This window comes from Scyliorhinus canicula, chromosome 18 (assembly GCF_902713615.1).
Source record: "Scyliorhinus canicula chromosome 18, sScyCan1.1, whole genome shotgun sequence".
NCBI classification, from domain to species: domain Eukaryota; kingdom Metazoa; phylum Chordata; class Chondrichthyes; order Carcharhiniformes; family Scyliorhinidae; genus Scyliorhinus; species Scyliorhinus canicula.
This window is the reverse complement of record NC_052163.1, coordinates 125,066,711-125,091,840: the sequence shown is the minus strand read 5'-3', so window position 1 is coordinate 125,091,840 and position 25,130 is coordinate 125,066,711. Positions and strand designations below refer to the sequence as shown.

General features: G+C 50.4%; 1 protein-coding gene across 12 annotated transcripts in view; it reads right to left on the bottom strand.

The window, feature by feature from the left end:
• Nucleotides 1-25,130, bottom strand: part of LOC119953663 (transducin-like enhancer protein 4) — a 214,066-nt gene that overhangs the window by 45,063 nt on the left and 143,873 nt on the right. For 11 of the 12 annotated variants that reach the window (XM_038778151.1, XM_038778152.1, XM_038778154.1 and 8 more), the window contains exon 9: nt 12,127-12,246. In XM_038778151.1, coding sequence (XP_038634079.1) covers nt 12,127-12,246 — 120 coding nt within the window. The remainder of the gene's footprint in view (nt 1-12,126; nt 12,247-25,130) is intronic. The other variant, XM_038778153.1, reaches the window with a different exon arrangement.

The following is a 25,130-nucleotide window of genomic DNA, read 5'->3' as shown; positions in this document are numbered from 1 at the left end:
TTCTCCCTATGTTTGTGTGGGTTTCGCCCCCACAACCCAAAGACGTGCAGAGCAGGTGGATTGGCCACGCCAAATTGCCCCTTAATTGGAAAAAATTAATCAGGTACTCTAAATTTATTTTTTTTAATGAAAAATAAAGTAGGGTGCTCTTTGCAAGGGACGGTGCAGATCCGATGGGCTGAATGGCCTCATTCTGCACTGTAAATTCTATGATTCCACCTATGGTAAAATGGCCTGGGGGAGCCCGGGAACAGGCATAATGGCTCAAGTATCCATCCATCTCTATGGGAGTTTGAACGGACAGGGAATTCTGGCCTCTATGTCTTGGAAGTCAGTGGAGGGTAGGAACAAGCTCATTGCAATGACCGATGCTAAACACATGGAAACGTTGCCACGAGGGTCCGGTGCTGGTGGATGGTCGCTCCGCGCAGGTCTCAATGCCAACACTAGGCAGCACCTTCAGGAGGAGAATAAAAATAAACTGGGGCGGGGGGGGGAATAAACAGGTTTGAACGCAACCACGGGGAATGAATAGAGTTGGCCGCGTGTTTCGACAACAAGCGCAAACATTGCCGGACCCGTCAGCACATCGAGCAACTGTGGTACAGAAGCAAACAAGATTATTACCGGAATATAACTTGCATAACTGAGGCAGAGGCTGATAAATAAGAACGTCAATCATTGAATTTGGGGCAGCAAGGTAGCATAAGTGGATAGCACTGTGGCTTCACAGCGCCAGAGTCCCAGGTTCGATTCCCCGCTCGGTCACTGTGCGGAGTCTGCACGTTCCCCCCGTGTCTGCGTGGGTTTCCTCCGGGTGCTCCGGTTTCCTCCCACAGTCCAAAGACGTGCAGGTTAGGTGGATTGGCCATGCTAAATTGCCCTTAGTGTCCAAAAAAGGTTAGATGGGGTTACTGGATCACAGGGATAGGGTGGAAGTGAGCAGACCCGATGGACCGAATGGCCTCCTGCTGCACTGTATGTTCTATGTTCTAAACTCTGGGCTCCCTCATTGCAGCAAACCCTGCAACAGAGTGAATTCGCCAGCCTGTGTGGCCCCTTTTAAGGATGTGCGGATCTGTACAATGATATTTAAATTGGATTACAACAAGGCAGACTGCTACTGGGCATTAGTGCCCACCGACCTGCCAATTAGATTGTTCGATTATAATGAACCATCTACTATAACAGCAACAGAGGGCACTGTGGTATTTTAATCTTCCACAGGAGGTTATCTCAATAGCAGCCTGGCTGTTAAGAAGAAGGAGAGGTTATAATGGCCTAACAAAATGAAGCTATATCACTATTTTTAGCCTCCTACCGGATTTGGCTTCTATCAAAGGAACACTCAGCAACTGTCTATGCATCTCCCTGCGCCCCTTCAGCTCTCCATCCTGAAGAACTGCAAACTGTCTTCTAAATGATCTGTGCTCTAATCGAGCTGTTTACAAAGTCTCGGTTGCATCATTGGTTTATCGTGGCGAGCCGAGAATCCTCCTCAGCAAAGGCTAACAGATCCGGCTCCTGCCACCACATTGATCGGCCATTTGGCAGTGATTAAGCCCATCTCGCAGGCCCCAGACGTGCTCCTGGGCCCAATCACCATTTGGCCCACTTAGGATGATAATAAGAAGTCATTACAGCAGCGCTCCGTGTGGGGCGTGTTAAACTGACCCCCCCCCCCCCCCCCCCCCCTCCCCCACACCCACACCCACCTCTTCCCTCATACGATTCTAATCAAAGTTAATAGCTGCTACCACTGGCCGGCTGTCATGTTCCTTAGCAACCAAATCAAGAGGGTCACTGACCTCAAGAGTCAAGCCAACAATAGTGCCTTAGAAAGCAGCCGATTCATACAAATTTACTGACCAGTTTGAGATTGACGTTCAAGGGATCTGTGGCAGTTACGTTATGTAGTCCTTTTTCTTTAGTGAGTACAACACTCCTTATTTTCAAACTATCTCCCAGTCTTACACAGGCCGTACAGAGAGATAAGACGGCTCAGCTAGATCCAAGCCCTGAAAAGAGACAGGCAGGGTGCTGAAGAGTTTAGCACTCACTGATTTTTTTTTAAAGCCACCCTCATGTTCCCCCCCCCCCCCCCCCCCCCCCCCAGTACTTGTAGCTCTGGGAAACAGCTGAAAGTATGCAGCCAGGGTGACACTTTCCCACTTGTCCATTCTTCATGGCCAATGCTGGGCTGGCTTGCTACCCACTTTTGTGAAGATTTTGGCCACATCTCCCCCCCTGCCCCCCAACCACACACACATACACAAACTACTCCTCCTTTAGTCCAACATTCCCCGTGTTTCAGATTAAGGGCGGAATTCTCCCATCGGGAGACAAACAGCCGACGCTGGAGTGAAACCCAGAGTGTTTAACTCCGGTGTCGGAGGCCGCTCCTCGCCCCCTATTCTCTCTCTCGCTCTCCCCCCCCCCCCCGGGGGGCTAGGAGCGGCGGTGCATGAATCTCGGGCGCCTGGCCTCGACGCTTGCGTCAAAGTGGTGCGCCGGGAATGACGTGGCCGGTGGCGCCTAAGTGACGTCAGCCACGCATGCGCGGTTGCCGTCTTCCCCTCCGCTGCCCTGCAAAACATGGCGGCTTGATCTTGCGGGGGGGCGGAGGGAAAAGAGTGCGTCGTTTAGAGACGCCGGCCCGACGTTCGGTGGGCACCGATCGCGGGCCAGACATCTCCTGAGCACGCCCGTGGTGCTCGATCCTCCCCCCGCCCCCCACAGGCCCCACACACAGAGGTCGCGCGCTGTTCACGCCGGCAGCGACCAGGTGTGGTTGGCGCTGGCGTGAACCGGTCGGGTTCGGCAGGCCGCTCGGCCCATTCGGGCCGGAGAATCACCGATTCTCCGAGCGGCCTGTTGAAAAACGCAACATGCCATTTTGGGGGGGGGGGGGGAGGTTGCGTGATTCACCCGGCCCTCCTGCGATTCTCCCACCCGGCGTGGGGTGCGGAGAATCGCGCCCTAAGTGTCTGCGAGGCACCTTGAGATATTTTTCCTGTCAAAAGTGTTGTTGGGTTTGCTGGTGAACAAGAAGGCCCGAAACTAAGTGAGACAGCGGGACATACCGGGGATTTCAGTTCCGGCTTTGCTGACTGATGCCAGTCGAGTCGATGACGTCCAGCTACTGGGTAATGGGGAAAAAAATAAGAGGCGGGTCTGCCGTAGCTTCTATGCCTGACGTTTTTGTTTATATTGTTACCGTGCTGATATGTAGCTCAGCTTTGATTTGACGTAACTGGGTCTAAACAGCGGCCCGGCATGTTAAATTGAGCGTTTTCTACATTGCGCAGGGTTTGATTGTTTCAGTTTGAACTCTCGGTGGAACTGACACTGGGGAATAAAATGCTCAGAACTCGGCAGTGAAGTTGCAGCTCATTTCATGGCAGCCAGCAGAGGTCACCAGACTGTAGCCTGACCGTGGAAAGCACCCCAGAGAGACCGAGGGCCTGAATACATTCCACTAAGAATGTCTTCTGAAATGTCTTCTTTGTGGGCATAATCTAAAGTTAATCGGGTCTTTGAGTAGATTCCTGTGCCAATGAGCAGAAGCCACAGAGAGGTCTGAAGGAGAAAATGGCCGCTGGGTTTACGCAATGCTTGGGAGGACTATTTCCGAGCCTGTGTAAATTTTGAAAGGGGCCTTTATGGTGGGTTGGAAAGGGGGACACAGCAGCAGCTGCCTGCTGTGTCAAGGACTGATCGGGGGTTAGGGCCTCCACATTCTCCAACGCGGGAATCCATGGAGATCATTCTGATTGAGAGTAAAAATGGAAAAGCAGATCAACCATTATACACCTCGGCCAAGGTATCAACGTCACGGAAAGTGAAAATCAGAAGGATATCTAATCTAATATCACAATTTTATCACCTGGCAGAAAGTGAGACTGACCCCCCCAATATATCCTCATCGTCAATTCAAAAATACCATCAACTGGACGTCGGGCAATACGTTATTTTAAACGTGACTTTTGTGCATTTTAATTCCTGCCGAGGGAGCAGTTTCTACAACTGTGATATTAACAGGGCACTGCATTTTACAATGCCGCCATCTTGGCCCTTGGCTCTGCCTGGGGTCAGTGAAACATCCGTGTCAGCCGGTAATGCACGTGGGACAAAGAGGGAGGAGAGAGGTTCGGTGTCTGATTGCCCAGATCAAACGAGCAGGCAGCTTGCTCACAGCACTTGCATTTAAAATTGCAGCCCTGTTGGGTGAGCAACTCAAAGCCACTTGAAATGCAAAAAAAAAAGAGGAAAAGCCTTGAATTAACAGTTGGCGGTATGTTGATAGTAAATGCACAACATTGGGAACTGCAGGACAAAACCAATTAACGCAGACAGGCCTTTTCAACAGGCTCCTTAAGCTTTGTTATTAGGCTGAGTTAAGCACAATGGGGTCCCCAACACCCCATTCTGAAGGGGCCTGGGAAACACTCAAAAAGAAAATCCCCCTCAGGATAGTCAGGCACATCCACAGAGTAGGCACACAGGAGGCAAGCCGGCAGTTCGCTTAAGGCCCAAGGGCTGAACAATGGGAGGTCTCTCAATTGTGCGAACGAGCAGGAGATGAGGTTAAGAAGCTTTATCTGTGCACAGTGTTTTCCTGCCTGGTGATTTTTCCTTTACAACACAAATCCATTCATGCGAGAGGAAATTAATTTTTTTTTTAATAAACGATCTGTATCACTCCAACATCTTCCCTTTCTCGAGGGTCTGTAAAAAAAATTAAATATCTGAAACCACAGTGACAAAACAAAAGCTGGAGAACTGCCCACTGCTGTGTGACCTGTTCAATTTAATAAGCATTCATGACATCCAGTTAACACTAACGGGATTCGCATGGGAGTTTGAAAATGTGGCACAAGGAATGCCTGCCCACTCAGGTCAACGATCAAATCCGATGCCACTATTTCAATAAAAAGCAAGGGGAGATATCCCTGGTGTCCAGCCCAATATTTATCATTCAGGGGAGGCGGTGGCGTAGCGGTATTGTCACTGGACTAGTAGACCAGTGACCCAGGGTAATTGCTCTGGGGACCTGGGTTCAAATCCCGCTACTGCAGATGGTGAAATTTGAATTCAATAAAAATTGGGCAGCACGGTAGCACAGTGGTTAGCACAATTGCTTCACAGCTCCAGGGTCCCAGGTTCGATTCCCGGCTTGGGTCACTGTCTGTGCAGAGTCTGCACATCCTCCCCGTGTCTACGTGGGTTTCCTCCGGGTGCTCCGGTTTCCTCCCACAGTCCAAAGATGTGCCGGTTAGGTGGATTGGCCGTGATAAATTGCCCTTATGTGGGATTACTGGGTTATGGGGATAGGGTGGAGGTGTTGACCTTGTGTAGGGTGCTCTTTCCAAGAGCCGGTGCAGACTCAATGGGCTGAATGGCCTCCTTCTGCACTCTAAATTCTATGATAATCTGTAAATTCTATGAATAAATCTGGAATTAAAAGCAAAAAGCTGGAATTAAAATGATGGCCATGGTCCATCATCGGAAAAACCCACAAATGTCCTTTAGGGAAGGAAATCTGCCGTCCTTACCCGGTCTGGCCTACGTGTGACTCCAGACCCACAGCGATGTGGTTGACTCTTAAATGACTAAATGCTGGCCCCACCAGCGATGCTCACGTCCCATGAATAAATATCCAAAAAAACTGTTAGTCATCATTTTGCGATGTGTCATCTTGCTGCGTGGAGATTGAAATGAAAATCGCTTATTGTCACGAGTAGGCTTCAAATGAAGTTACTGTGAAAAGCCCCTAGTCGCCACATTCCGGCGCCTGTCCGGGGAGGCTGGCACGGGAATCGAACCGTGCTGCTGGCTTGCTTGGTCTGCTTTAAAAGCCAGCGATTTAGCCCAGTGAGCTAAACCAGCCCCTTTGGCTGTTGTGTTTCCCACATTATAATAAGTGACTACACTTCAAGCAGTATTTCATTGGCTGTAAGAGAGGCGCTATATAAATGCAACACTTTCCTTTCCCCAGGGGGCATGAGTATTATTTCGGTCCATTTTTGCGTGATTGTTTTCAATCCGCAGAAGGCTGACATGATTTATATCATATTGATTAAGGCTGCTGGAAGCGTTCTTTCAGTGAAAACAGTCTCTGGTTGCACAGTCTAAAAAGCGGCTGCCTCGGGGCTTTGCAAAGTGCTTTGCAACCCATGAAGTACTTTGGAAGTGTGGTCACTGTTGGAATGTGGGAAACAACAGCAGGCAATGTACACACTGCCAGCTCCCACAGACAACAATGAACTAAGTGACCAGATGATCCCATTCTACATAAAATACTGTGGATGCTGAAAATCTGAAGTGAAGCAGAACATGCTGGGGAAACCCAATGTTTCTGGTAGCAGAGTTCACTTTTCAGGTCTGTGTGACTCGAGAAACATTCTAGATGTTGGTCGGAGGGATGAATGTTGGCCAGGACTTCGGGAAAACCTAACTACTCTTCTTGGAATGGCCTTCCAAAGGTTCTTGTACATCTATCCGAGTGACCAGATGGTATCTTGGTCAGCGTCTTGGTCAGTGCAACTGTGTCAGCCGAGATTTTGTCCTCAATCTCTAGCTTGGGACATTCATAGGATCGCAGAATTTATAGTGCAGAAGGTGGCCATTCAGCCCATCGAGTCTACACCAGCCCCTGAAAGAGCACTCTACCTAAGCCCACACCTCCACCCCATCCCTGTAACCCAGCAACCCACCAAATCTTTGGACACCATGGGGCAATTTAGCATGGCCAATCCACCTAACCCGCACATCTTTGGACTGTGGGAGGAAACCGGGGCACCCGGAGGAAACCCACGCACACACGGGGAGAACGTGCAGACTCCGCACAGACAGTGACCCAAGCCAGGAATCTAACCCGGGTCCCTGGTGCTGTGAAGCAACTGCGCTAACCACTGTGCTACCGTGCCGCCCCAATTGGACATTAACCCAGTACCTACTTACTCAGAGGCCAGTGAGCTACGAACAAACCACAGAGACACTGGAGAATATCGGATAGTAAAAATGTGTTCATTGCGATTCCCTCTTTTGCTGACACACAAAGTTACAGCATTGTGAATATACCGGGATCTAGAACATAGAACATACAACATACAGTACAGAAGGAGGCCATTCGGCCTTTCAAGTCTGCACCGACCCACTTAAGCCCTCACTTCCACCCTACCCCTGTAACCCAATAACCCCTCCTAACCTTTTTTTTTGGACACTAAGGGCAATTTAGCATGGCCAATCCACCTAACCTGCACGTCTTTGGACTGTGGGAGGAAACCGGAGCACCCGGAGGAAACTCACGCACACACGGGGTACTGTAAATTCATTTTAAAAAAGAACAACTGGCATCAGTGATGGTGAAGATTTCAGGAAGAGTTTGAGATGAACATTTGGCTGAAGATAGCTGCGATGTTTCAGCTTCACATTTTGCACACAGGCACTGGGTTCTGCTATCACTGTGGATAGAGATATTCATCCTCTTCCCATTACTCGCCTTGGAGAACGCTTACCCGAAAGCGGCCTTCAGGACGCGCGACAACGCAGAATCGGCGAGCAGAAACCTATAGCCAAATTCCGTACACATGAGTGCGGCCTCAACTGGGACCTTGGATTCATGTCGCATTACATTCACCCCCCACCATCTGGCCTGGGCTTGCCAAATCCTACCAACTGTCCTGCCTTCAGACAATTCACATCTCTTTAACCTGGGATTACCCCTCTCTCTGAATCTACATGGGATCTACATGGGATGGTAAGGGGCTGTTTAGCACACTGGGCTAAATCGCTGGCTTTTAAAGCAGACCAAGGCAGACCAGCAGCACGGTTCGATTCCTGTAACAGCCTCCCTGGACAGGCGCCGGAATGTGGCGACTAGGGGCTTTTCACAGTAACTTCATTGAAGCCTACTCGTGACAATAAACAATTTTCATTTTTTAATCTGTACTCAATGTTGAGGATTTCCTGAGCCACTCCCTTCCCACTGCATACCACTCTCTGCCCACCTCTGGTGGATCTGTCCAGCCAGTGGGGTTCAGGGCCTGTCCAGGAATAGTGAAGACAGTGAGACATTGGCATAGAGGTAATGTCACTGGGGTAGTAATCCAGAGACCCAGACTGATGCTCCAGGGACATGGATTCAAATCCCACCGCAGTAACTGGCAGAATTAACAAATCTGGAATAGGAAGCCAGTCTCAATAATAGTGACTGTGAAAACCCATCAGGTTCACTAATGTCCCTCAAGGAAGGAAATCTGTCGTCCTCAACCGGTCCGGCCTACAAGTGACCCCCAGGCCCACAGCAATGTAGCTGACTCATAAATGCCCTCAGAAACGGCCCAGCAAGCCACTCAGTACACGGGCATTGAGGGATGGGCAGCTCAGCCAGCGACGCCCCCATCCCAGGAAAAAACTGTGGTGAGGGTGTGTGGGTAGTGCTGGAGGGTGGCTGATAGATATGGATGTGTATTAGCCTGTTGCTCTGTGGGACAGTCAACCAATTCTAACAGCAATCCTCAGAGCCTTGTGAGACGGACTGCAGGCTCGGCTGGACTGGGTGTACCTTTACTGCATCTGAATCTAATGCTTAGCCAGGAGGTGCTGATGGTTTTGTTCTTATTACTCTTTTTTGCAACAGTTTGAAACAACTGATTGGTTTGCGAGGCAATTTGAGGGCAGTAAAGAGTCAACTACAGTACTGCAGGTGTGGACTCTAGGCCAGACAAGGAGGGCAAATTTACAGCCCTCGAGAACATTAATAAAGAAGGTTTTATACAACAATCTGATACCCCCACGGTCACCTTTACTGAAAGTGGCTTTTCATTCCAGATGTTTTGATCAATTGAATTCAAAGTCACAAATTGCCACGTTGGGGTTTTAAAGTCACATCTCCAGATTATTAGACAGGACCTTTGGATTCCGAATCCAGTAACATAACCACTAAGTTACCCAATCCTATACCGATTGAGGTGTGAAAATAAGCAATGTTGTGCATGGTAGCAATAGTGGATAGCACTGTGGCTTCACCGCGCCAGGGTCCCAGGTTCGATTCCCCGCTGGGTCACTGTCTGTGCGGAGTCTGCACGTTCTCCCTGTGTCTGCGTGGGTTTCCTCCGGGTGCTCCGGTTTCCTCCCACAGTCCAAAGACGTGCAGATTAGGTGGATTGGCCATGATAAATTGCCATTAGTCTCCAAAAAGGTTAGATGGGGTTATTGGGTTACGGGGATAGGGTGGAAGTGTGGGCTTAAGTGAGTCGGTGCAGACTCGATGGACCGAATGGCCTCCTTCTGCACTGTATGTTCTATGTTCTAATGTCCCAGTAATAATAACAATAACCTTTTATTGTCACAAGTGCGAAGTTACCGTGAAAAGCCCCTAGTCGCCACATTCCGGTGCCTGTCCGGTAAGCTGGTACGGGAATCGAACCCGCGCTGCTGGCCTTGTTCTGCATCACAGACCAGCTGTCGAGCCCACAGAGTTAAACCAGCTAAACCAATAAGGCAATGTCCCTCTGTCTCAATAGATAGGAACTTCTGCTCCTGGAGACAGCGAGCTTGGAGGTGTGAGGGTTAATTAAGTGTGTGTGGGTGGAGGGGGTAGCTAAACCCCACCACCATCCCACCTCCTCCACAATTCGGTTCTGGATGGGAAGTCCCACAGTTGACCCTCCCAGAAGGTCCATGATTGACCTTCCCGCCTGCCACCCCCTCCCCACCCCCCCTAACCATGTGGTTTGACCTGGGTGTTTCGCCTCTAGGGGGTTGAGTGTGAATCAGGCCCATCTGATCACAGAGCTTACTCTGCCGGCTGGCAGAAACGGGACTGACGTCAAACGAGCTTGGAGTCTCAACCCAGTTGAAGCTTTAAAGCGTCGATCACACTCAGAGAGACGACGGAATGCTTGGTGAGAAACTTGGAAAGACCAGCTGTGGTTGGGACTGCTTGCCAAAGGCTGGAACAGAACAGAGGGAGCTTCCCTACAGCCATTTGTGCGACACCTGGCTTTAGCGTAAAAAACGATCCCGCTTTTTAAAACCAACCATTCCACACAAATTACATCCGCATCATTTTCCCTGACAAACCAATGCATCAAGGGAATTAAATCATCGCTTCACAATTAAAAAATGCTTCTATCAGAGATAAGGAACATAACAGCAAATATGGGGTTTCAAGTCTGCTGTCCTGCATTTGTCTTTCATAATCGCTACAGTGCATAAAGAGGCCATTCAGCCCATCAAGTCACTGACCCTCTGAAAGAGCACCCTACCCAGGCCTGCTTCCCGCCCTATCCCCGTAACCTCACTTAACCTTTGGACACGACACCAAGGGGCAATTTATCGTGGCCAATCCACCTAGCCTGCACATTTTTGGACTGTGGGAGGAAACCGGAGCACCCGGAGGAAACCCACACACACACGGGGAGAACATGCAGACTCCGCACAGACAGTCACCAACCCAGGCTGGAATTGAACCCGGGGGACCCTGGCGCTGTGAGGCAGCAGTGCTAATCAGCGTGCCACCCCAGAATTGTCTTTGTTGCATCAAAATTCTTCAAACTGCCAACAAGTAAATGTGGGCCACAAGATCCACAAAGTGCATTTAACCAGATTCCGGGATGTCTCAGACAACATTTCAAGTACTCTTAGATTAACCAGAAATGCTGCCAACAGAAGACACACAAACACATCTCACTTTGCTGCCTACAGTAGCGGCCAAATGCCCCTAGGCTTGGGTAATTAGAATCAAAACGTAGGCCGACTAATACAAGTTAAAGTGAAGCGGTGGCCCGTATGTCCAAATACACAGCAATAACGTTCTGCAGATTGGCCGTCCAATTTAAGAATAAAAAGAAAAGTGATAGATCATGCTTACGGTAGAGGGAACTCTGAGCTCTATACCCGCTCTAGTTAGTGAATGGCATGTGTTCATCTGTTGTTTTGCTTTTCATCTTCGTGTAGGAAGACTTGCATTTATAAAGCACTTTTCATTACCACCAAACGCGTCAAAGCGCTTCCCAGTCAATGAAGTGTTTCCTGAAGTGTAGCCACAGTGTTAATGTGGGAAACGCAGCGGTCAATGTGTGCACAGCAAGCTCCCACAGACAGCAATGTGATACACGACCAGATAATCTGTCTTTTTGTGACGTTGATAAATATTGGCCAGAGCACTGGGGGTAACTTCCGTCGATCTTCTTTGAAATCGTGCTCTGGCATCAGGGGGAGGGGGGGTTTGGGGGGGGGGATCTGTTTAACGCTTCATCCAAAAGATGGTGCCTCTATCGGTTTAACGCCCCCCTCAGTGTTGCACTGGAGTGCCAGCATGGATCTTTGTGCTTCAGCCCCAGAGCGCGACTGGAACATGGAACCTTGTGACTCAGAGGCGAGCACGCGACCGAGCGATTGACGACTGTCACTCTATGACATGCATCTCTGTATTGATCTAGAATACACTAAAATACATGCATTTGGTCACATTGCCTGAAAGCATGACATGTAACGTTTTCCTCATCACCCTAAGCCCACAACAAATATCAAACCCTATGACTCACCAGGGGCAGCACCGTGGGAGAACTTGTATTTAAAACCTTGTGAGTAGGGCAGCACGGCGGCGCAGTGGTTAGCTCTACTGCCTCATGGCACCGAGGTCCCAGGTTCGATCCCGGCTCTGGGTCACTGTCTGAGTGGAGTTTGCACATTCTTTGCCCCCACAGCCCAAAGATGTGCAGGCTAGGTGGATTGGTCACGCTAAATTGTCCCTTAATTGGAAAAAATTAATTGGGTACTCTAAATTTATCTTTTTTCAAATCTTGTGAGTAACATGCACTTTCCTGTGAAGAGTCACCCCCATTTCTTGTCACATTTCCATCGCCACAGTTTGTTGACAAGGCCCTTACTATTATAAATCACCATATGCTCTGGTTCACGGCAAACAATGCCACAGGAAGCCTGCTAATATCTCTGGGGGCTAGCAGGGAAAGGAACTGGATATTTTTGTTCAAAAGTCATCAAAATCTGCCCTCTTGAGAAGTTTACAAGATTTAAGATTCAAATTGGAGTCGCCTGCTCACATTGCTGCTGTGAGTACCGTGCTGCCAATGTGATCTGAACTCTTTAACATACGTAATGTCCCACCGAGTCTTTGTCGTTGCACTTCCTCTTCTTCCCATCAGTGCTGTAATCGAGGGAGCCTCTGTGTTTGTCTTCAGCTCGCACACTGTCGGAGGGAGAGACAGATTTACTCTGGGGAAAGACAAGGACATTGAAATGTGTTAATCTTCTGAATACTGCCTCCAGTCGCTCTTTTCACTTGTCAAAGGTGCACCCTCAGTTGCCCGTGCCACCCTACTCTCTGGTTGTTTTACATTGTATGCTTGGCCCACAGTAAACTAGATGTGTTGCCATGTTACAGTTGCAGGAGAACAATCCGTGAGACAAGGGCCACTGCCTGTGGTAGCTAGGCTGCTGAGTTGGTGCAAGGTACTGTTGACCTGCCACAATATCACCACAACAAATCAACACTCATTTCCCCTGCATTCAGCCTGAAACTGGTCTTGACTTTCTGACCAAGTTAGTTTGCACAATATCGACAAGGTCAGGAGCTGACGGCATCAAATTCTCAGGATGTCGGCCTTGTTGGCAAGTCTGCCATCTATTGCCATCCTCAGGGCGGCACGGCAGCACAGTGGTTAGCACTGTTGCTTCACAGCGGCAGGGACCCGGGTTCGATTTCCGCCTTGGGTCACTGTCTGTGCGGAGTCTACACGTTCTCCCCGTGTCTGCGTGGGTTTTCTCCGGGTGCTCCGGTTTCCTCCCACAAGTACCGAAAGACGTGCTTGTTAAGTCATTTGGGCATTCTGAATTCTCCCTCCGTATATCCGAACAGGCGCCGGAATGTGGCGACGATGAGCTTTTCACAGTAACTTCATTGCAGTGTTAATGTAAGCCTACATGTGACACTAAAGATTTGTTTTTATAAATTTAGAGTGCCCAATTCATTTTTTTCCAATTAAGGGGTAATTTAGCGTGGCCAATCCACCTACCCTGCACATCTTTGGATTGTGGGGGCGAAACCCACGCAAACACGGGGAGAATATGCAAACTCCACACGGACAGTGACCCAGAGCCGGGATCGAACCTGGGACCTCGGCGCCGTGAGGCTGCAGGGCTAACCCACTGGGCCACCGTGTTGCCGCTGACACTGAAGATTATTATTATTGTATTACTTATCCCTTACAACGGTGCTGGTAAACTGTTTTCTCGGGCTGCCGGTAACGATTGGACACAACGGAGTGCTTTGTGAGAGGGCAGTTCAAGAATCAACCACACTGGTGTGGGACTGGACTTGCGCACAGGATCGGTAAAGATAGCAGGTTTATTTCCCCTATGGATACTACAGTGCACTCGCTGGATTTTTAACGACAAAAACGTAAAAGGTCACTTTGTGACTGATGCGATCTCATTTTCAGATTGTTTTTAATTGAATTCAAATTCTCGCACTGCCATGGTGGGATTGAACCTCAAATTATTATTTTTTTAAATTTAGAGTAGCCAATTATTTTTTCCAATTAAGGGGCAATTTAGCATGGCCAATCCACCTACCCTGCACATCTTTGGGTTGTGGGGGCGAAACCCACGCAGACACGGGGAGAATGTGCAAACTCCACACGGACAGTGACCCAGGGCCGGGATTCGAACCCGGGTCCTCAGCGCCGTAGGCAGCAATGCTAACCACTGTGCCACCATGCTGCCCTTGAACCTCAAATTCTGTGGGATGATCAGGTCAGTTGTCTGGAATACTAACCCAGTAGAATAATCACTACCCTACTGGAGGCAGGATCATCGGGATATGGGTGGTCTCAGAACAGTTCTGATAGAGAGTCATTGACCTGGAATGTCTCTCCTTCTCTCTCCCTCCAGAGATTCTGTCAGACCCGCTGAGCGCTCCCAGCATTTTCCGATTTTATTTCGCATTTCGTGCTGCCAACCAAGTTGCATTTTTCCATTAATATTCGGTGTCAGGACTCACTTGAGAATAATTGTCAGGAAGGATGATGGAGGGTCAGCCGGTGCCCATGATCCACACTTTAGGAAAGGTGGAAAATTAAAGTGGGGCTGGAAGATTAGCGAGATAACGTGCTGGGTTTGAGGAACATACATGAGGGGGAACATGGCACTGGGTATGAAGATTATACATGTCAGCGGGGTGTTACGGACAGTGACCCAGAGCCAGGAGATCAAACCTGGGACCTCGGCGCCGTGATGCAGCAGCGCTATCCACTGTGCCACCGTGCTGCCCGGGGAGTTACAATAATAAGTCTTTAGTAGTGTCACAGGTAGGCTTACATTAAAACTGCAATGGTTACTGTAAAAATCCCCTTGTCGCCACACTCCGGCGCCTGTTCGGGTACACGGAGGGAGAATTCAGAATGTCCAATTCACCTAACAGCACGTCTTTCGGGACTTGTGGGAGGAAACCGGAGCACCCGGAGGAAACCCACGCAGACATGGGGAGAACGTGCAGACTCCCCACAGACAGTGGTCCAAGTCGAGAATCGAACCGGTGTCCCTGGTGCTGTGAAGCAACAGTGCTAACCACTGTGCTGCCTTGCCTGCCGTTGGGGGCTCAGGGGAGGTTGCTGGTGAATGTCTGAGTTTGGACATCAATGTGCAACATCTCTCGGCATCATGTGGTGCTTCCCACCATTTATATCTCATGACACACCCCTACACTATTAAAAAGAAAATGAGGCCTCCTTTTCTCTCTCCCTTCTTCCCTTATTGGGAATTTTGTTTTTAACTTCTTCCTGTCCCATCTACTGATTTTTTTTAATAAACCTCTCCCCGTCTCTCCGGTTTCTCCCAGGGTATTTTGCATTCTTTTCGAGTTTTTGCTTTTTGTGCTGGTGCTTGGGGACCTTTTGTCTTCAGCTCCAGGTCCCGTTGGCCATGCGCATGGGCCTGACCGACATAGAACATCTAAACCACGCGTGTGCGGCCTTCGCACGTGGGGAGGCCCAGGGTTCCTCGAGACTCGGAGATGTCAATCAGCAGAAGACGAACGTTAGCTTAAATTTAATTGCATGAGTTTTCAATCATTCTGAATCTTTTTTTTGTGGCACATTTGGGGAGTCTGCACGGCACACCTTGGCAAACTGGTTGAGAACAAGTGGCATAAAGATTATATAAGTGGTGGCGGGGGGCTCTGGACATGGTGATTATATCTGAGGGGGTGTTTGTGTATATTATATACCTCGAGGGGGCTGGTTATAAAATGATCTAGGTGGGATGGGATTCTGGATATGATGGTTATATATGCTGGGGTGAAGGGCAGCACAGTGGGTTAGCCCTGCTGCCTCACGGCACCGAGATCCCGGCTCTGGGTCACTGTCCGTGTGGAGTTTGCACATTCTTCCCCGTGTCTGCGTGGGTTTCGCCCCCAAAACCCAAAGATGTGCAGGGAAGTTGGATTGGCCTCGATAAATTGCCCCTTAATTGGAAAAAAAAAATTGGGTGCGCTAAATTTTTAAAAATATCTATGCGGGGGTATTAGATTATATACCCGAGGGGGGGGGGCCACTGGCTATAAAGATTAGGGCCAAAATTCTTCCATCCTCCTTCACGGCTGGGATTTACCGGTGCTGCTGAAACTTAACGGAGATTTGGCTGGAACGCCAATGTTTCCGTTCTCGCTCGCAAAGGGCCTGCCCTGTACAAGACCAGAGATTCCTGTCCAATATATGGGGTGGGGGGGCGGGGGCGGGCTGGCTATGAAGGTTATATGTGAGGGGGGCACGATTCAAACTCAGGGGGCGCTGCTGATCGCACGACTGCCGCAGCAGCGGCTTTTCATAATCTCGGCTGCGAGCGGCTTTCACAATGGCCAGGAAAAGATTTTCAAATTTGCCTGCATTGCGCGTGTGCCCAACCATCGGTGCGCGTGAGCAAAACTATGCATGATGATCGGGTACACATGCGTGGTGCAGCCGCATTTTTTAAAATATGGTCGCAGCCTTTTTTTTCCAACTTCGGGGGGGCCAAAGGGACCCCAAACCATTTCCTCCATTTTTGTCAGCAACAAACAAGGTAAGCGAAAATGATGGGTCGCGAAGGTCGGCCGGCGTGGGACGCGAAGGTCGGCCGGCGTGGGTCGCAAAGGACGGCCGGCGTGGGTCGCAAAGGTCGGCCGGCGTGGGTCGCGGAGGTCGGCCGGCGTGGGTCGCGGAGGTCGGCCGGCGTGGGTCGCGAAGGTCGGCCGGCGTGGGTCGCGAAGGTCGGCCGGCGTGGGTCGCGAAGGTCGGCCGGCGTGGGTCGCGAAGGTCGGCCGGCGTGGGTCGCGAAGGTCGGCCGGCGTGGGTCGCGGAGATCGGCCGGCGTGGGTCGCGGGGGTCGGCCGGCGTGGGTCGCGGGGGTCGGGTCGCGGGGGTCGGCCGGCGTGGGTCGCGGGGGTCGGCCGGCGTGGGTCGCGGGGGTCGGCCGGCGTGGGTTGCGGAGGTTGGCCGGCGTGGGTCACGAAGGTCGGCCGGCGTGGGTCGCGAAGGTCGGCCGGCGTGGGTCCCGAAGGTCGGCCGGCGTGGGTCGCGAAGGTCGGCCGGCGTGGGTCGCGGGGGTCGGCCGGCGTGGGTCGCGGAGGTCGGCCGGCGTGGGTCGCGAAGGTCGGCCGGCATGGGTCGCGGAGGCCGGCCGGCGTGGGTCGCGAAGGTCGGCCGGCGTGGGTCGCGAAGGTCGGCCGGTTAGTAAAAATGGATGCCGAGAAATAAAGTTTGAAGAACACTGGTTTAACGTATCTGGATGATACAAATTGGGAGGTATGGGTGCAGCTTCACCCATCTTTGATGTAAATCTTGTTAAACGAAAACCTCAGTATGAGACTGAGCTTTAACGAGTTTTATTCAATCTGTTGATGCCAATCAGTTACACGAAGCAACAGATTGCAGGATAGGATGGGTAAAATGAAGGAATAAAAGAAAACAAAAGTGCTTTTGCTGATAAGAGACTTCAGCTTTAACCTGTTTGTGTGGTTTTTTAAGCAATGTGGTTGTTCAGCTCAAATCTTTTCCTCTGTCACCTGCAGAGCACAAGCCTGTGCTTTCAAACAAAATCCTCCCCAGTAAAAGTATATTGCGTGAAATAAGCAAACACTCTTAAACACTGCCACCTGGATTCATTCAAACACCGGCCAGTTAGAAAGCGTTGCTATCCTGTGACCTCTTGGTGACCTCCCTTATCAAATTCCGATGTTTCGAAAATCGCCTCCTGAACCAATCAGGCATGGAAACACAAAGCTGCTTCCATCTCCTGGAGCCACGCCCCTGGCATGGCAAAGAGTTAATGAGCTGTCATGGTGATGGACTAACTATTGACAACTGGTTGATGTGTTTGTTTAGGCCATTCAGCACCTGCAGTGCTGTTTATTCATCCAGCTGATTTAGACCTCAAAACTGGCTCCACCAAAAAGGGAAAAAAGAAAGAGGAGAATTCTAGCTCGGTGTTAGCAGCGCTGCAACTTGCCTCTGAACCGAAAGGTTGTGGATTCCCACTTCAGGGGTGGAGTTGAAAAATCAAGGGCGGGATTTTCCATGCCCTCCAGCGGTGGGTTTCTTCGTAGTGGAGACGCCCGCCATTGGCCAGCGATGGTATCTTGTGGCTCCGCCATTGTCAGCGGCTCGGTAGTTAGCATTGCTGCCTCACGGCGCCTCAAGACCTGGGTTCGATCCCGGCCCCGGGTCACTGACCGTGTGGAGTTTGCACATTCTCCCCGTGTCTGTGTGGGTCTCACCCCCACAACCCAAAGATGTGCAGGGTAGGTGGATTGGCCACGCTAAATTGCCCCTTAATTGGAATTGGGCACTTCAAATTTATTTTAAAAGAACAGGGTCTCCATTATTTGCACCCTCCGCCGCCGGGGAACACGCCGGGGACCGGATGCAGTATGTAGGGAGTGCTGCACTGTCAGAAGTGTCATCTTTCAGTCTGCTCTCTTGGCTGGACCTAAAAGATCCCTGGTCACTATCTTGAAGAATAGCTGGGCTGTTCTCCTTGTGTGCCAGGCCAATATTCATCCCGCAATCAATATCTGGCCATTATTCACATCAATCTTTGCAAGTTTGCCGTGCTTATGTTACAGCACTTCAAGATACTTGGTTGGCTGTAGAGGGTTTTGGGGATGTACACCGGTTGTGTGAGGCGCTGCATAAATGCAAGTCTTTCATTGTTCCTTCAATGGGCTGGATTTTACAGGGGGGGGTGGGGGGTTGTATTGCTTCCTCCCCACATCATTGGTGGTGGACTGACCGACTTGTGAAAAGGCTGTTCCCAGAAGAAGGTTGCATTGCAGGTGTTGAGATACAGGGAGACCGGCCCATATGTCCAATTTGGACAGGCTGTCAAAATCTTAAAACTGCACATGTTCTGCCATTTGTAAAAATTATTAAACTGCCACTGCGCACCGTTAAAGAGCATGTGTGATAGGCCAGAACATCATTGCTGCCTCGTCCATTCAATTCATCGCCGATAACGAATTCAATTCAAAGAGGCTTTTAATTTCCTGCCATTAAAGATCCATTTTTGTGAAGATTGGCACCGTGACAACCTCGCCCCGATTTACTTTCATCTCTGCCACTCGCACTGATGCCAAGTGGGGAGGTGGAGGCCAGGTTCTTTGGGCATTCGGGGCTGGCAATTACGCCAATTTAGGAGCATCAGTGCCAATGGTTACACTACCACATCAAACACACTGAACCAGCTCCACAGGTATAAGAGGGTTAAAAGTTGAGTTGATAAGTCCAGTATCATCACATCACCAACAAGAAAAAACAAGTTTTGCTTGCTAGGGTAACTAAGATTGGGCCATTTCTATTTACAATTGTCGCACAAAGATGTGCAGGTTAGGTGGATCAGCCATGTTAAATTGCTCCTTAGTGTACAAAAGGTTAGGTGGGGTTACGGGGATAGGGCAGAGGCTTAAGCAAGGGTGCTCTTTCCAAGAGCCGGATGGTGTCCTTCTGCCCTGTAAATTCTATGATTCCATGCAGAGTTACAGAGCCGTGAGCTGCAGTCTCTCTGGTGCCAAAGCATCTCAAGGGCCAGTTTTATTCAACAAGTTCCAATTGCTGCTCAGCGCAGGCTTTGCACAGCCAACGCCGCTCTTGCCAAATTCAAGAAGCTCACATCTTTTCCCAGACCTTCCCGCCTTTGGCGAATCTCGTAAGCTTCCTTTATTGGGGCCAAACCATGATGCAAGGCCTGTCCTCTGATAAATGGGGGCATTAGCACCCTACAATCCAGCCTGCCCAGACAATGCCAGGAGAGACGAGTCTCTCTATAGCCCAGGCCTAAATGTCAAACCTTCAATAAACTCGACTGGCCTCCAGTGAGGGTGTCGGTGGGTGGGGGTGCTGGTGCAGAGTCGAAATGAGGACACGTGCCTGGATAACATTTGCCAGTGAGTATCGATGCTGCTTTATTCCCTTGTTAACATCAGGTGCAATGTGTAAAAATAACACATCCAAATTTCCGTGCCTGAACTTGCCTTAAACACGTTCACACCTACTGATTAAAACAAGCTGAAATTGAGATTAAAACAGTAGTGGTGTGTCACAGTTTTAAGTAGGTGGAACGCTTCAAATTCAATTTCCAATTCCATCGAGTTACTTTTTTTTTAAACCAAGTGTCACGGACAGAATCTCTCTCACTGTGGCGCCTTTTTGGTTGAGAAGTAGGCGTCTTAATGAGAGAGAGGAGGTCAAACGTGCTTCAGTAAGTTCCTCTCCCATTTGGCCAAGTTGCACAGATAGAGAAATGCCCCAGGTTCAATCCTACAGCTGGTGTTGGGCTAACTGATCACAACCACGCCAGAGCGGCAGGCACGACAACTGATTTCAGCGCTCCTGGGTTAGAGAGGGAAGCGGGCCAGGATCCCTGGGTACTGTAGCACCATCTGGGTGTGCGCGGAGACACCAGGCTTTACTATGACACATCGGCAGTTCCAAAGTCTGCAGACATTCGCAATCAAGGCAGCCAGGTCACTTGGCGAAGATATCGAGGTCCCGAGAAGATGACCACCTCGGAAAGTGGTCAACGCTGTTGGCAAAGGGGAACATTCGTGACACGAGAATGACATGTGACAAGAGACGTGACTATTATCCATCCAATGTTTGGGGTTTTCACTGAGTGGGGAGGAGGACGTTAAATACAGTCAATTAAATCCCAATTCTTCTAAACCAGCAAGGAGAAGAAACAGGGGGCGGAATTCTCCGACCCCCCGCAGGGTCTGGGAATCGCCTGGGGCCGGCGTAAATCCCGCCCACGCCGTGGCCGGAATTCTCCGCCACCCGTGAATCGGCGGGGGCGGGAATCGCACCCCGCCAATCGGCGGCCCCCCCCCCCCCACCGCGGCGATTCTCTTGCCCGCGATGGGCCGAAGTCCCGCCGCTGTCAGGCCTCTCCCGCCAATGTGGTTTAAACCACCTCTGGTGCCGGCAGGAGCAGGCGGCGTGAGCAGGCCCCGGGGTCCTGGGGGGGGGGAGGGGGGGGGGGGGGGGGGTCTGGGTGATCAGACCCCGGGGGGTGCCTCCACGGTGGTCTGCCCCGCGATCAGGGCCCACCGATCGGCGGGCGGGCTGGTGCCGTGGGGGCACTCTTTTTCTTCTGCCGCCGCCACGGCCTCCACCATGGGGGAGGTGGAAGAGACCCCCTTACTGCGCATGCGCCGGTGGTGACGTCAGCGGCCGCTGACGCTCCGGCGCATGCGCGGACTCACGTCGGCCGGCATAGCGCCAAAGGCCGTTGGCGCCAGTCGGCGGAGTGGGAGCCACTCCGGCACGGGCCTAGCCCCTAAAGGTGCGGAGAATTCCGCACCTTTGGCGAGGCCCGACGCCGGAGTGGTTAGCGCCACTCCGCTACGCCGGGACCCCCCTCCCGCCGGGTAGGGGAGAATTTCGCCCAAGGCAAGTAAAAGGATTTAACTTAAAATTGTTTCTCTGCCAGTTCCTGCCTTCAAGTCAACCGGGGTTATATTGACTTAGTGAAATAGGCAGTAGCCAGTTGACAGCCCCTTTCGTATCAGTCCTGATGTTTTACTTCAAGTCAGGCGAACAGAAATAAAAATTGAGAGAGATATGAAGGGGGCTGGGGACTTGGGGCATCTCCTGTCTTAAACGATCGCACAAAGAACATTTAAACGTACAAATTGGGCGCAGGGGGCGACCCCTCGAGCCTACTCCGTCATTCAATAAGATCATGTCTGATCTGATTGTAACCTCAACCCCACATTCCTGCTGACCCCCGATAACCTTTCACCCCCCCCCCCGGTTAATCAAGAATCTATTTAGTTCCGCCGTAAAAATGTTCTTTTTGAGGAAGAGAGATCCCCTGGAGGGAAAAGTATTCTCCTCGTCCCCATCTGAAGTGGGTGACCCCTTCTTTTTAAACAGTGGCCCCCGAGTTCCAGATTCTCCGACAAGAGGAAACAGCTTATTCCACATCCACCCTGTCTGTACCCCTCAGAACCTTAAAGGTTTCGATCAAGTTGCCGCGTACTCTTCTAAAATCTTGGAAGTCAAAATAATGCCCATTGACTCGGTGCTGGTTGCCAGCTCCACCAGGGCAATGCCCCACTCTGCCAGCTCCCACGTTGTACGGCACCGAGTCTCAATTTCCTGCCCGCTAAGGCGAGGCTGCAAATATATCGCAACCTGCGACCTTCGAACCCTTGCAACGGACGACAGCACCTTCAGGGCAGAGAGACCTGGAGCACCCGGCTTCTCCCACTACCCCGGTGCCCTGGCATTTGCACGTGGCAGCGATTGGGCACCTCCCACTGTCAAATGGCTCCCAGGGGTCCCCAGCTAAGCCACAACCACCCAGCAAAGGGGGCGCGGAGAAGGGACAAAATTGCCATTTTACCGCTCCTGCCCCAGAACCCGCAGTGTGGAATTGCTTTTGACTTCACACCGGCCCATTTTTTACTCGGCACTGATTTATCTTCGCTCGAGCAGATGGAGGCACAGTAGAGAGTCTCTCAGTGTTCCCTTACGGAGCACTTCTCCCATCTGCTGCATCAGGAACTTTCGAAGGCGCAGCTGCCGGAATTAATGAATTTTAAATGATCATTGCTTGCTGTAAAAGCTACATACATTACTGCTGGTAGGGGGTTTGCCTGAACGTGCCTCAACATTGAGAAGATTAACCCTTCCCGTCCTGAATCTCTAAGGTTAATAATTCTGGGCTCTGCTCGAATCAATGGATAGTTTGTTTTCATGCATTTGTTTGTGTCGTCCTCCCTTCATTCCTGAAGACATTAACCAGTGATACAGCCGACATGAAACCATTCATTTTAAACAATACTATATTAATACCAATTAGATTCGGAATGTCTCAGCTCCTGACACCTCGCTGGAGCATGATCTCCCAGCCTGCCACTGGGGCTATTCAACTACAGGAGGCACACTCAAATCCTCGTATCTAAAGGGTGTTGGCCACTGGATTGTTTGATTTGTGGTTTTCCTGGCCCCACCGGTACAGAGGCCGAATAGGGTGCACCGACTGGTGACCTGGCTGAGATTGGCTGACGCGGTAGAGACAGCCTTAGCATTGCCCCACCCAAGCATAGGCGTTGCTTGCCTGGTACTTGGGGATCATTGGTCGCCTGATACCGGCCTCAGGCACTACAAAGATGGCACAGAATATCAGCTGCGACTCAGTTTGCAACTCATTTGCCTCTGAGTCGCCAAGTTCCAGCCCCACTCAGAGGCTGTAACACAAAAACCAAGTCTGACAGTCGAGGGGAGTACTGGAGGGAGTGTTGCACCATCAGAGGTGGCGTCGTTTGGAGGAGATAACAAACCGAGGCCTCCTTCTGCCTGGTGGATGTAACATGTCCCCTGGCACGCACTGTCTTGAAGTGCAGGGGAGCTACCCCAGTGTCCTGGCCAAATCCCGTACCAGCCTCTCCGAACAGGCGCCGGAATGTGGCGACTAGGGGCTTTTCACAGTAACTTCATTGAAGCCGACTCGTGACAATAAGCGATCTTCATTTTCATTTCATTTCGATTGACATCACCAAAGCAGATTACCTGGCCATTATCACACTGGTGTTTGTAGTAGTTTGCTGCGCACACATTGACCGCTGTGTTTGTTACATTACAATAGTGGATACAATCCAAAAAGCACATCATTGGCTGTAAAGCACTTTGGGACATCGAGTGCTCGTAAAAGGCACTGTATAAACAAACCCAAGTCTTTTGTTTCACAAGGTGTGTGCATGTTACTCGAGCTGCCAGCTTGTACGGCCAAGATTCATGCCCTTGCTGACTGTTTACACCTCTACCCTCCCCTCATCTTCCGACATTCCAGTTCCAGCTTTGCCCCGCCTCAGCCCAATGGAACTGTGCACATGTGAAGGTTAGTGAGTGAGAACATTTTCACAAACCCCTTCCTCCCGACAATCACAGTTTGTGACTCGGGATCAATCCACTGATGGTATTTACTTTAATCCAAGGCGTGCGTCTGAGCCGGCTGGCAAACCAGAGTTAACTGGTGTTAAGTAACTCTTGACTGGTGGTGGTGGTGGTGGTGGGGGGGGGGGGGGGGGGGGGGGGGGGGGTCAAAGTTCAAAGTGCACTTCTCCAGGCTTACCCTGGTCAAACATTGTACTCAGCATATGTAAACATTTAAATGGCTTTGATTTGCCTTTGGACAGTGAGGTCCTGTTTGCAGTGGTGGCAGATGGGGACCAGCCTCACCCCCCACCCCCTCCCCCCCCCCCCCCCCACCCCCTCCCTCCCCTCCCACCACATACCAGTCAGGATTCAAGTAATGGTGATAATGCAGTGACAGTCTGGAATGTGTACAAATGTAGATAATCATCCTTTGATCACACAAGACTCCATTCATTTTACTTCTGCATCCCCCCCCCCCCCCCCCCCACCCCCCCACCGTGACCAATCATCAGGTTGGGATACCTGAATTTTAATACAATCGCGATCACTTTACAGGAGAATGTTCAAGTCAGGAGTCTGCAATCCAAGTTATTAATCGAAGCAGCAACGGGCCACGTGCCCCCTTGAGACCTTTCTGAGACAACAGCACTTTTCCATCCCATTCTGATATCCTTTCTCTCAGTGTATGTTCACCCTCTTTTTTCAAAATCTTTTTTTTGGAGATTTGCAATCCCAGTTGATGTTGTAACTGGACGGGAAAATTCCAGAATGGAACCCTGACTCAGAAGACTGTAACTTTTACTTTTTAACAAATAAAGCGTGGAGGGACAGAGTCACTAATTAATTTTTAACAAGCAAGAAAAACACATAAACATTGAAGAGTTGGATGATGATGCAATACTCCGATACTCCCTTTAGCTTAACAATTACACCCAGATTTTAGGATTAACACTGATTACAAAGTACATCATAAACTACAATAATCTCATTAACACAGAAAGTCCTTTTTTTTATAATTTTAGAGTATCCAATTATTTTTTTCCCAATTAAGGGACAATTTAGCTTGGCCAATCCACCTAACTTGCACATTTTTTGGGTTGTGGGGGTGAAACCCGTGCAGACATGGGGGAAAACTCCACATGGACAGTGACCCAGGGTCGGGATTCAAACCCGGGTCCTCAGCGCCGTGAGGCAGCAGTGCTAACCACTGCGCAACCATGCTGCCCCCACAAAGTCCCTTTTAAGCACACACGATGTGACTGTGGTAAGACACACTCCTCTCTGGACCCAAGTCAATGTCTGATTTTCTCCTCCAAATTACCCCAAATGATTGTCACGTGAGAGTTTCCAAACATCACTCCCAAAAACATGCTATAAAATCTCTCGTAATAATGCTTTTCCTTGACGGTTTGCATTCCAAAATCCAGTCCAGGATTTACAAATGACACTTTCAAACAAGATGTGGAGATGCCGGCGTTGGACTGGGGTGAGCACAGTAAGAAGTCTTACAACACCAGGTTAAAGTCCAACAGGTTTGTTTCAAACACGAGCTTTCGGAGCACGGCTCCTTCTTCAGGTGAGGTCACCTTCAGGTCACCTGAAGAAGGAGCCGTGCTCCGAAAGCTCGTGTTTGAAACAAACCTGTTGGACTTTAACCTGGTGTTGTAAGACTTCTTACTACTACTA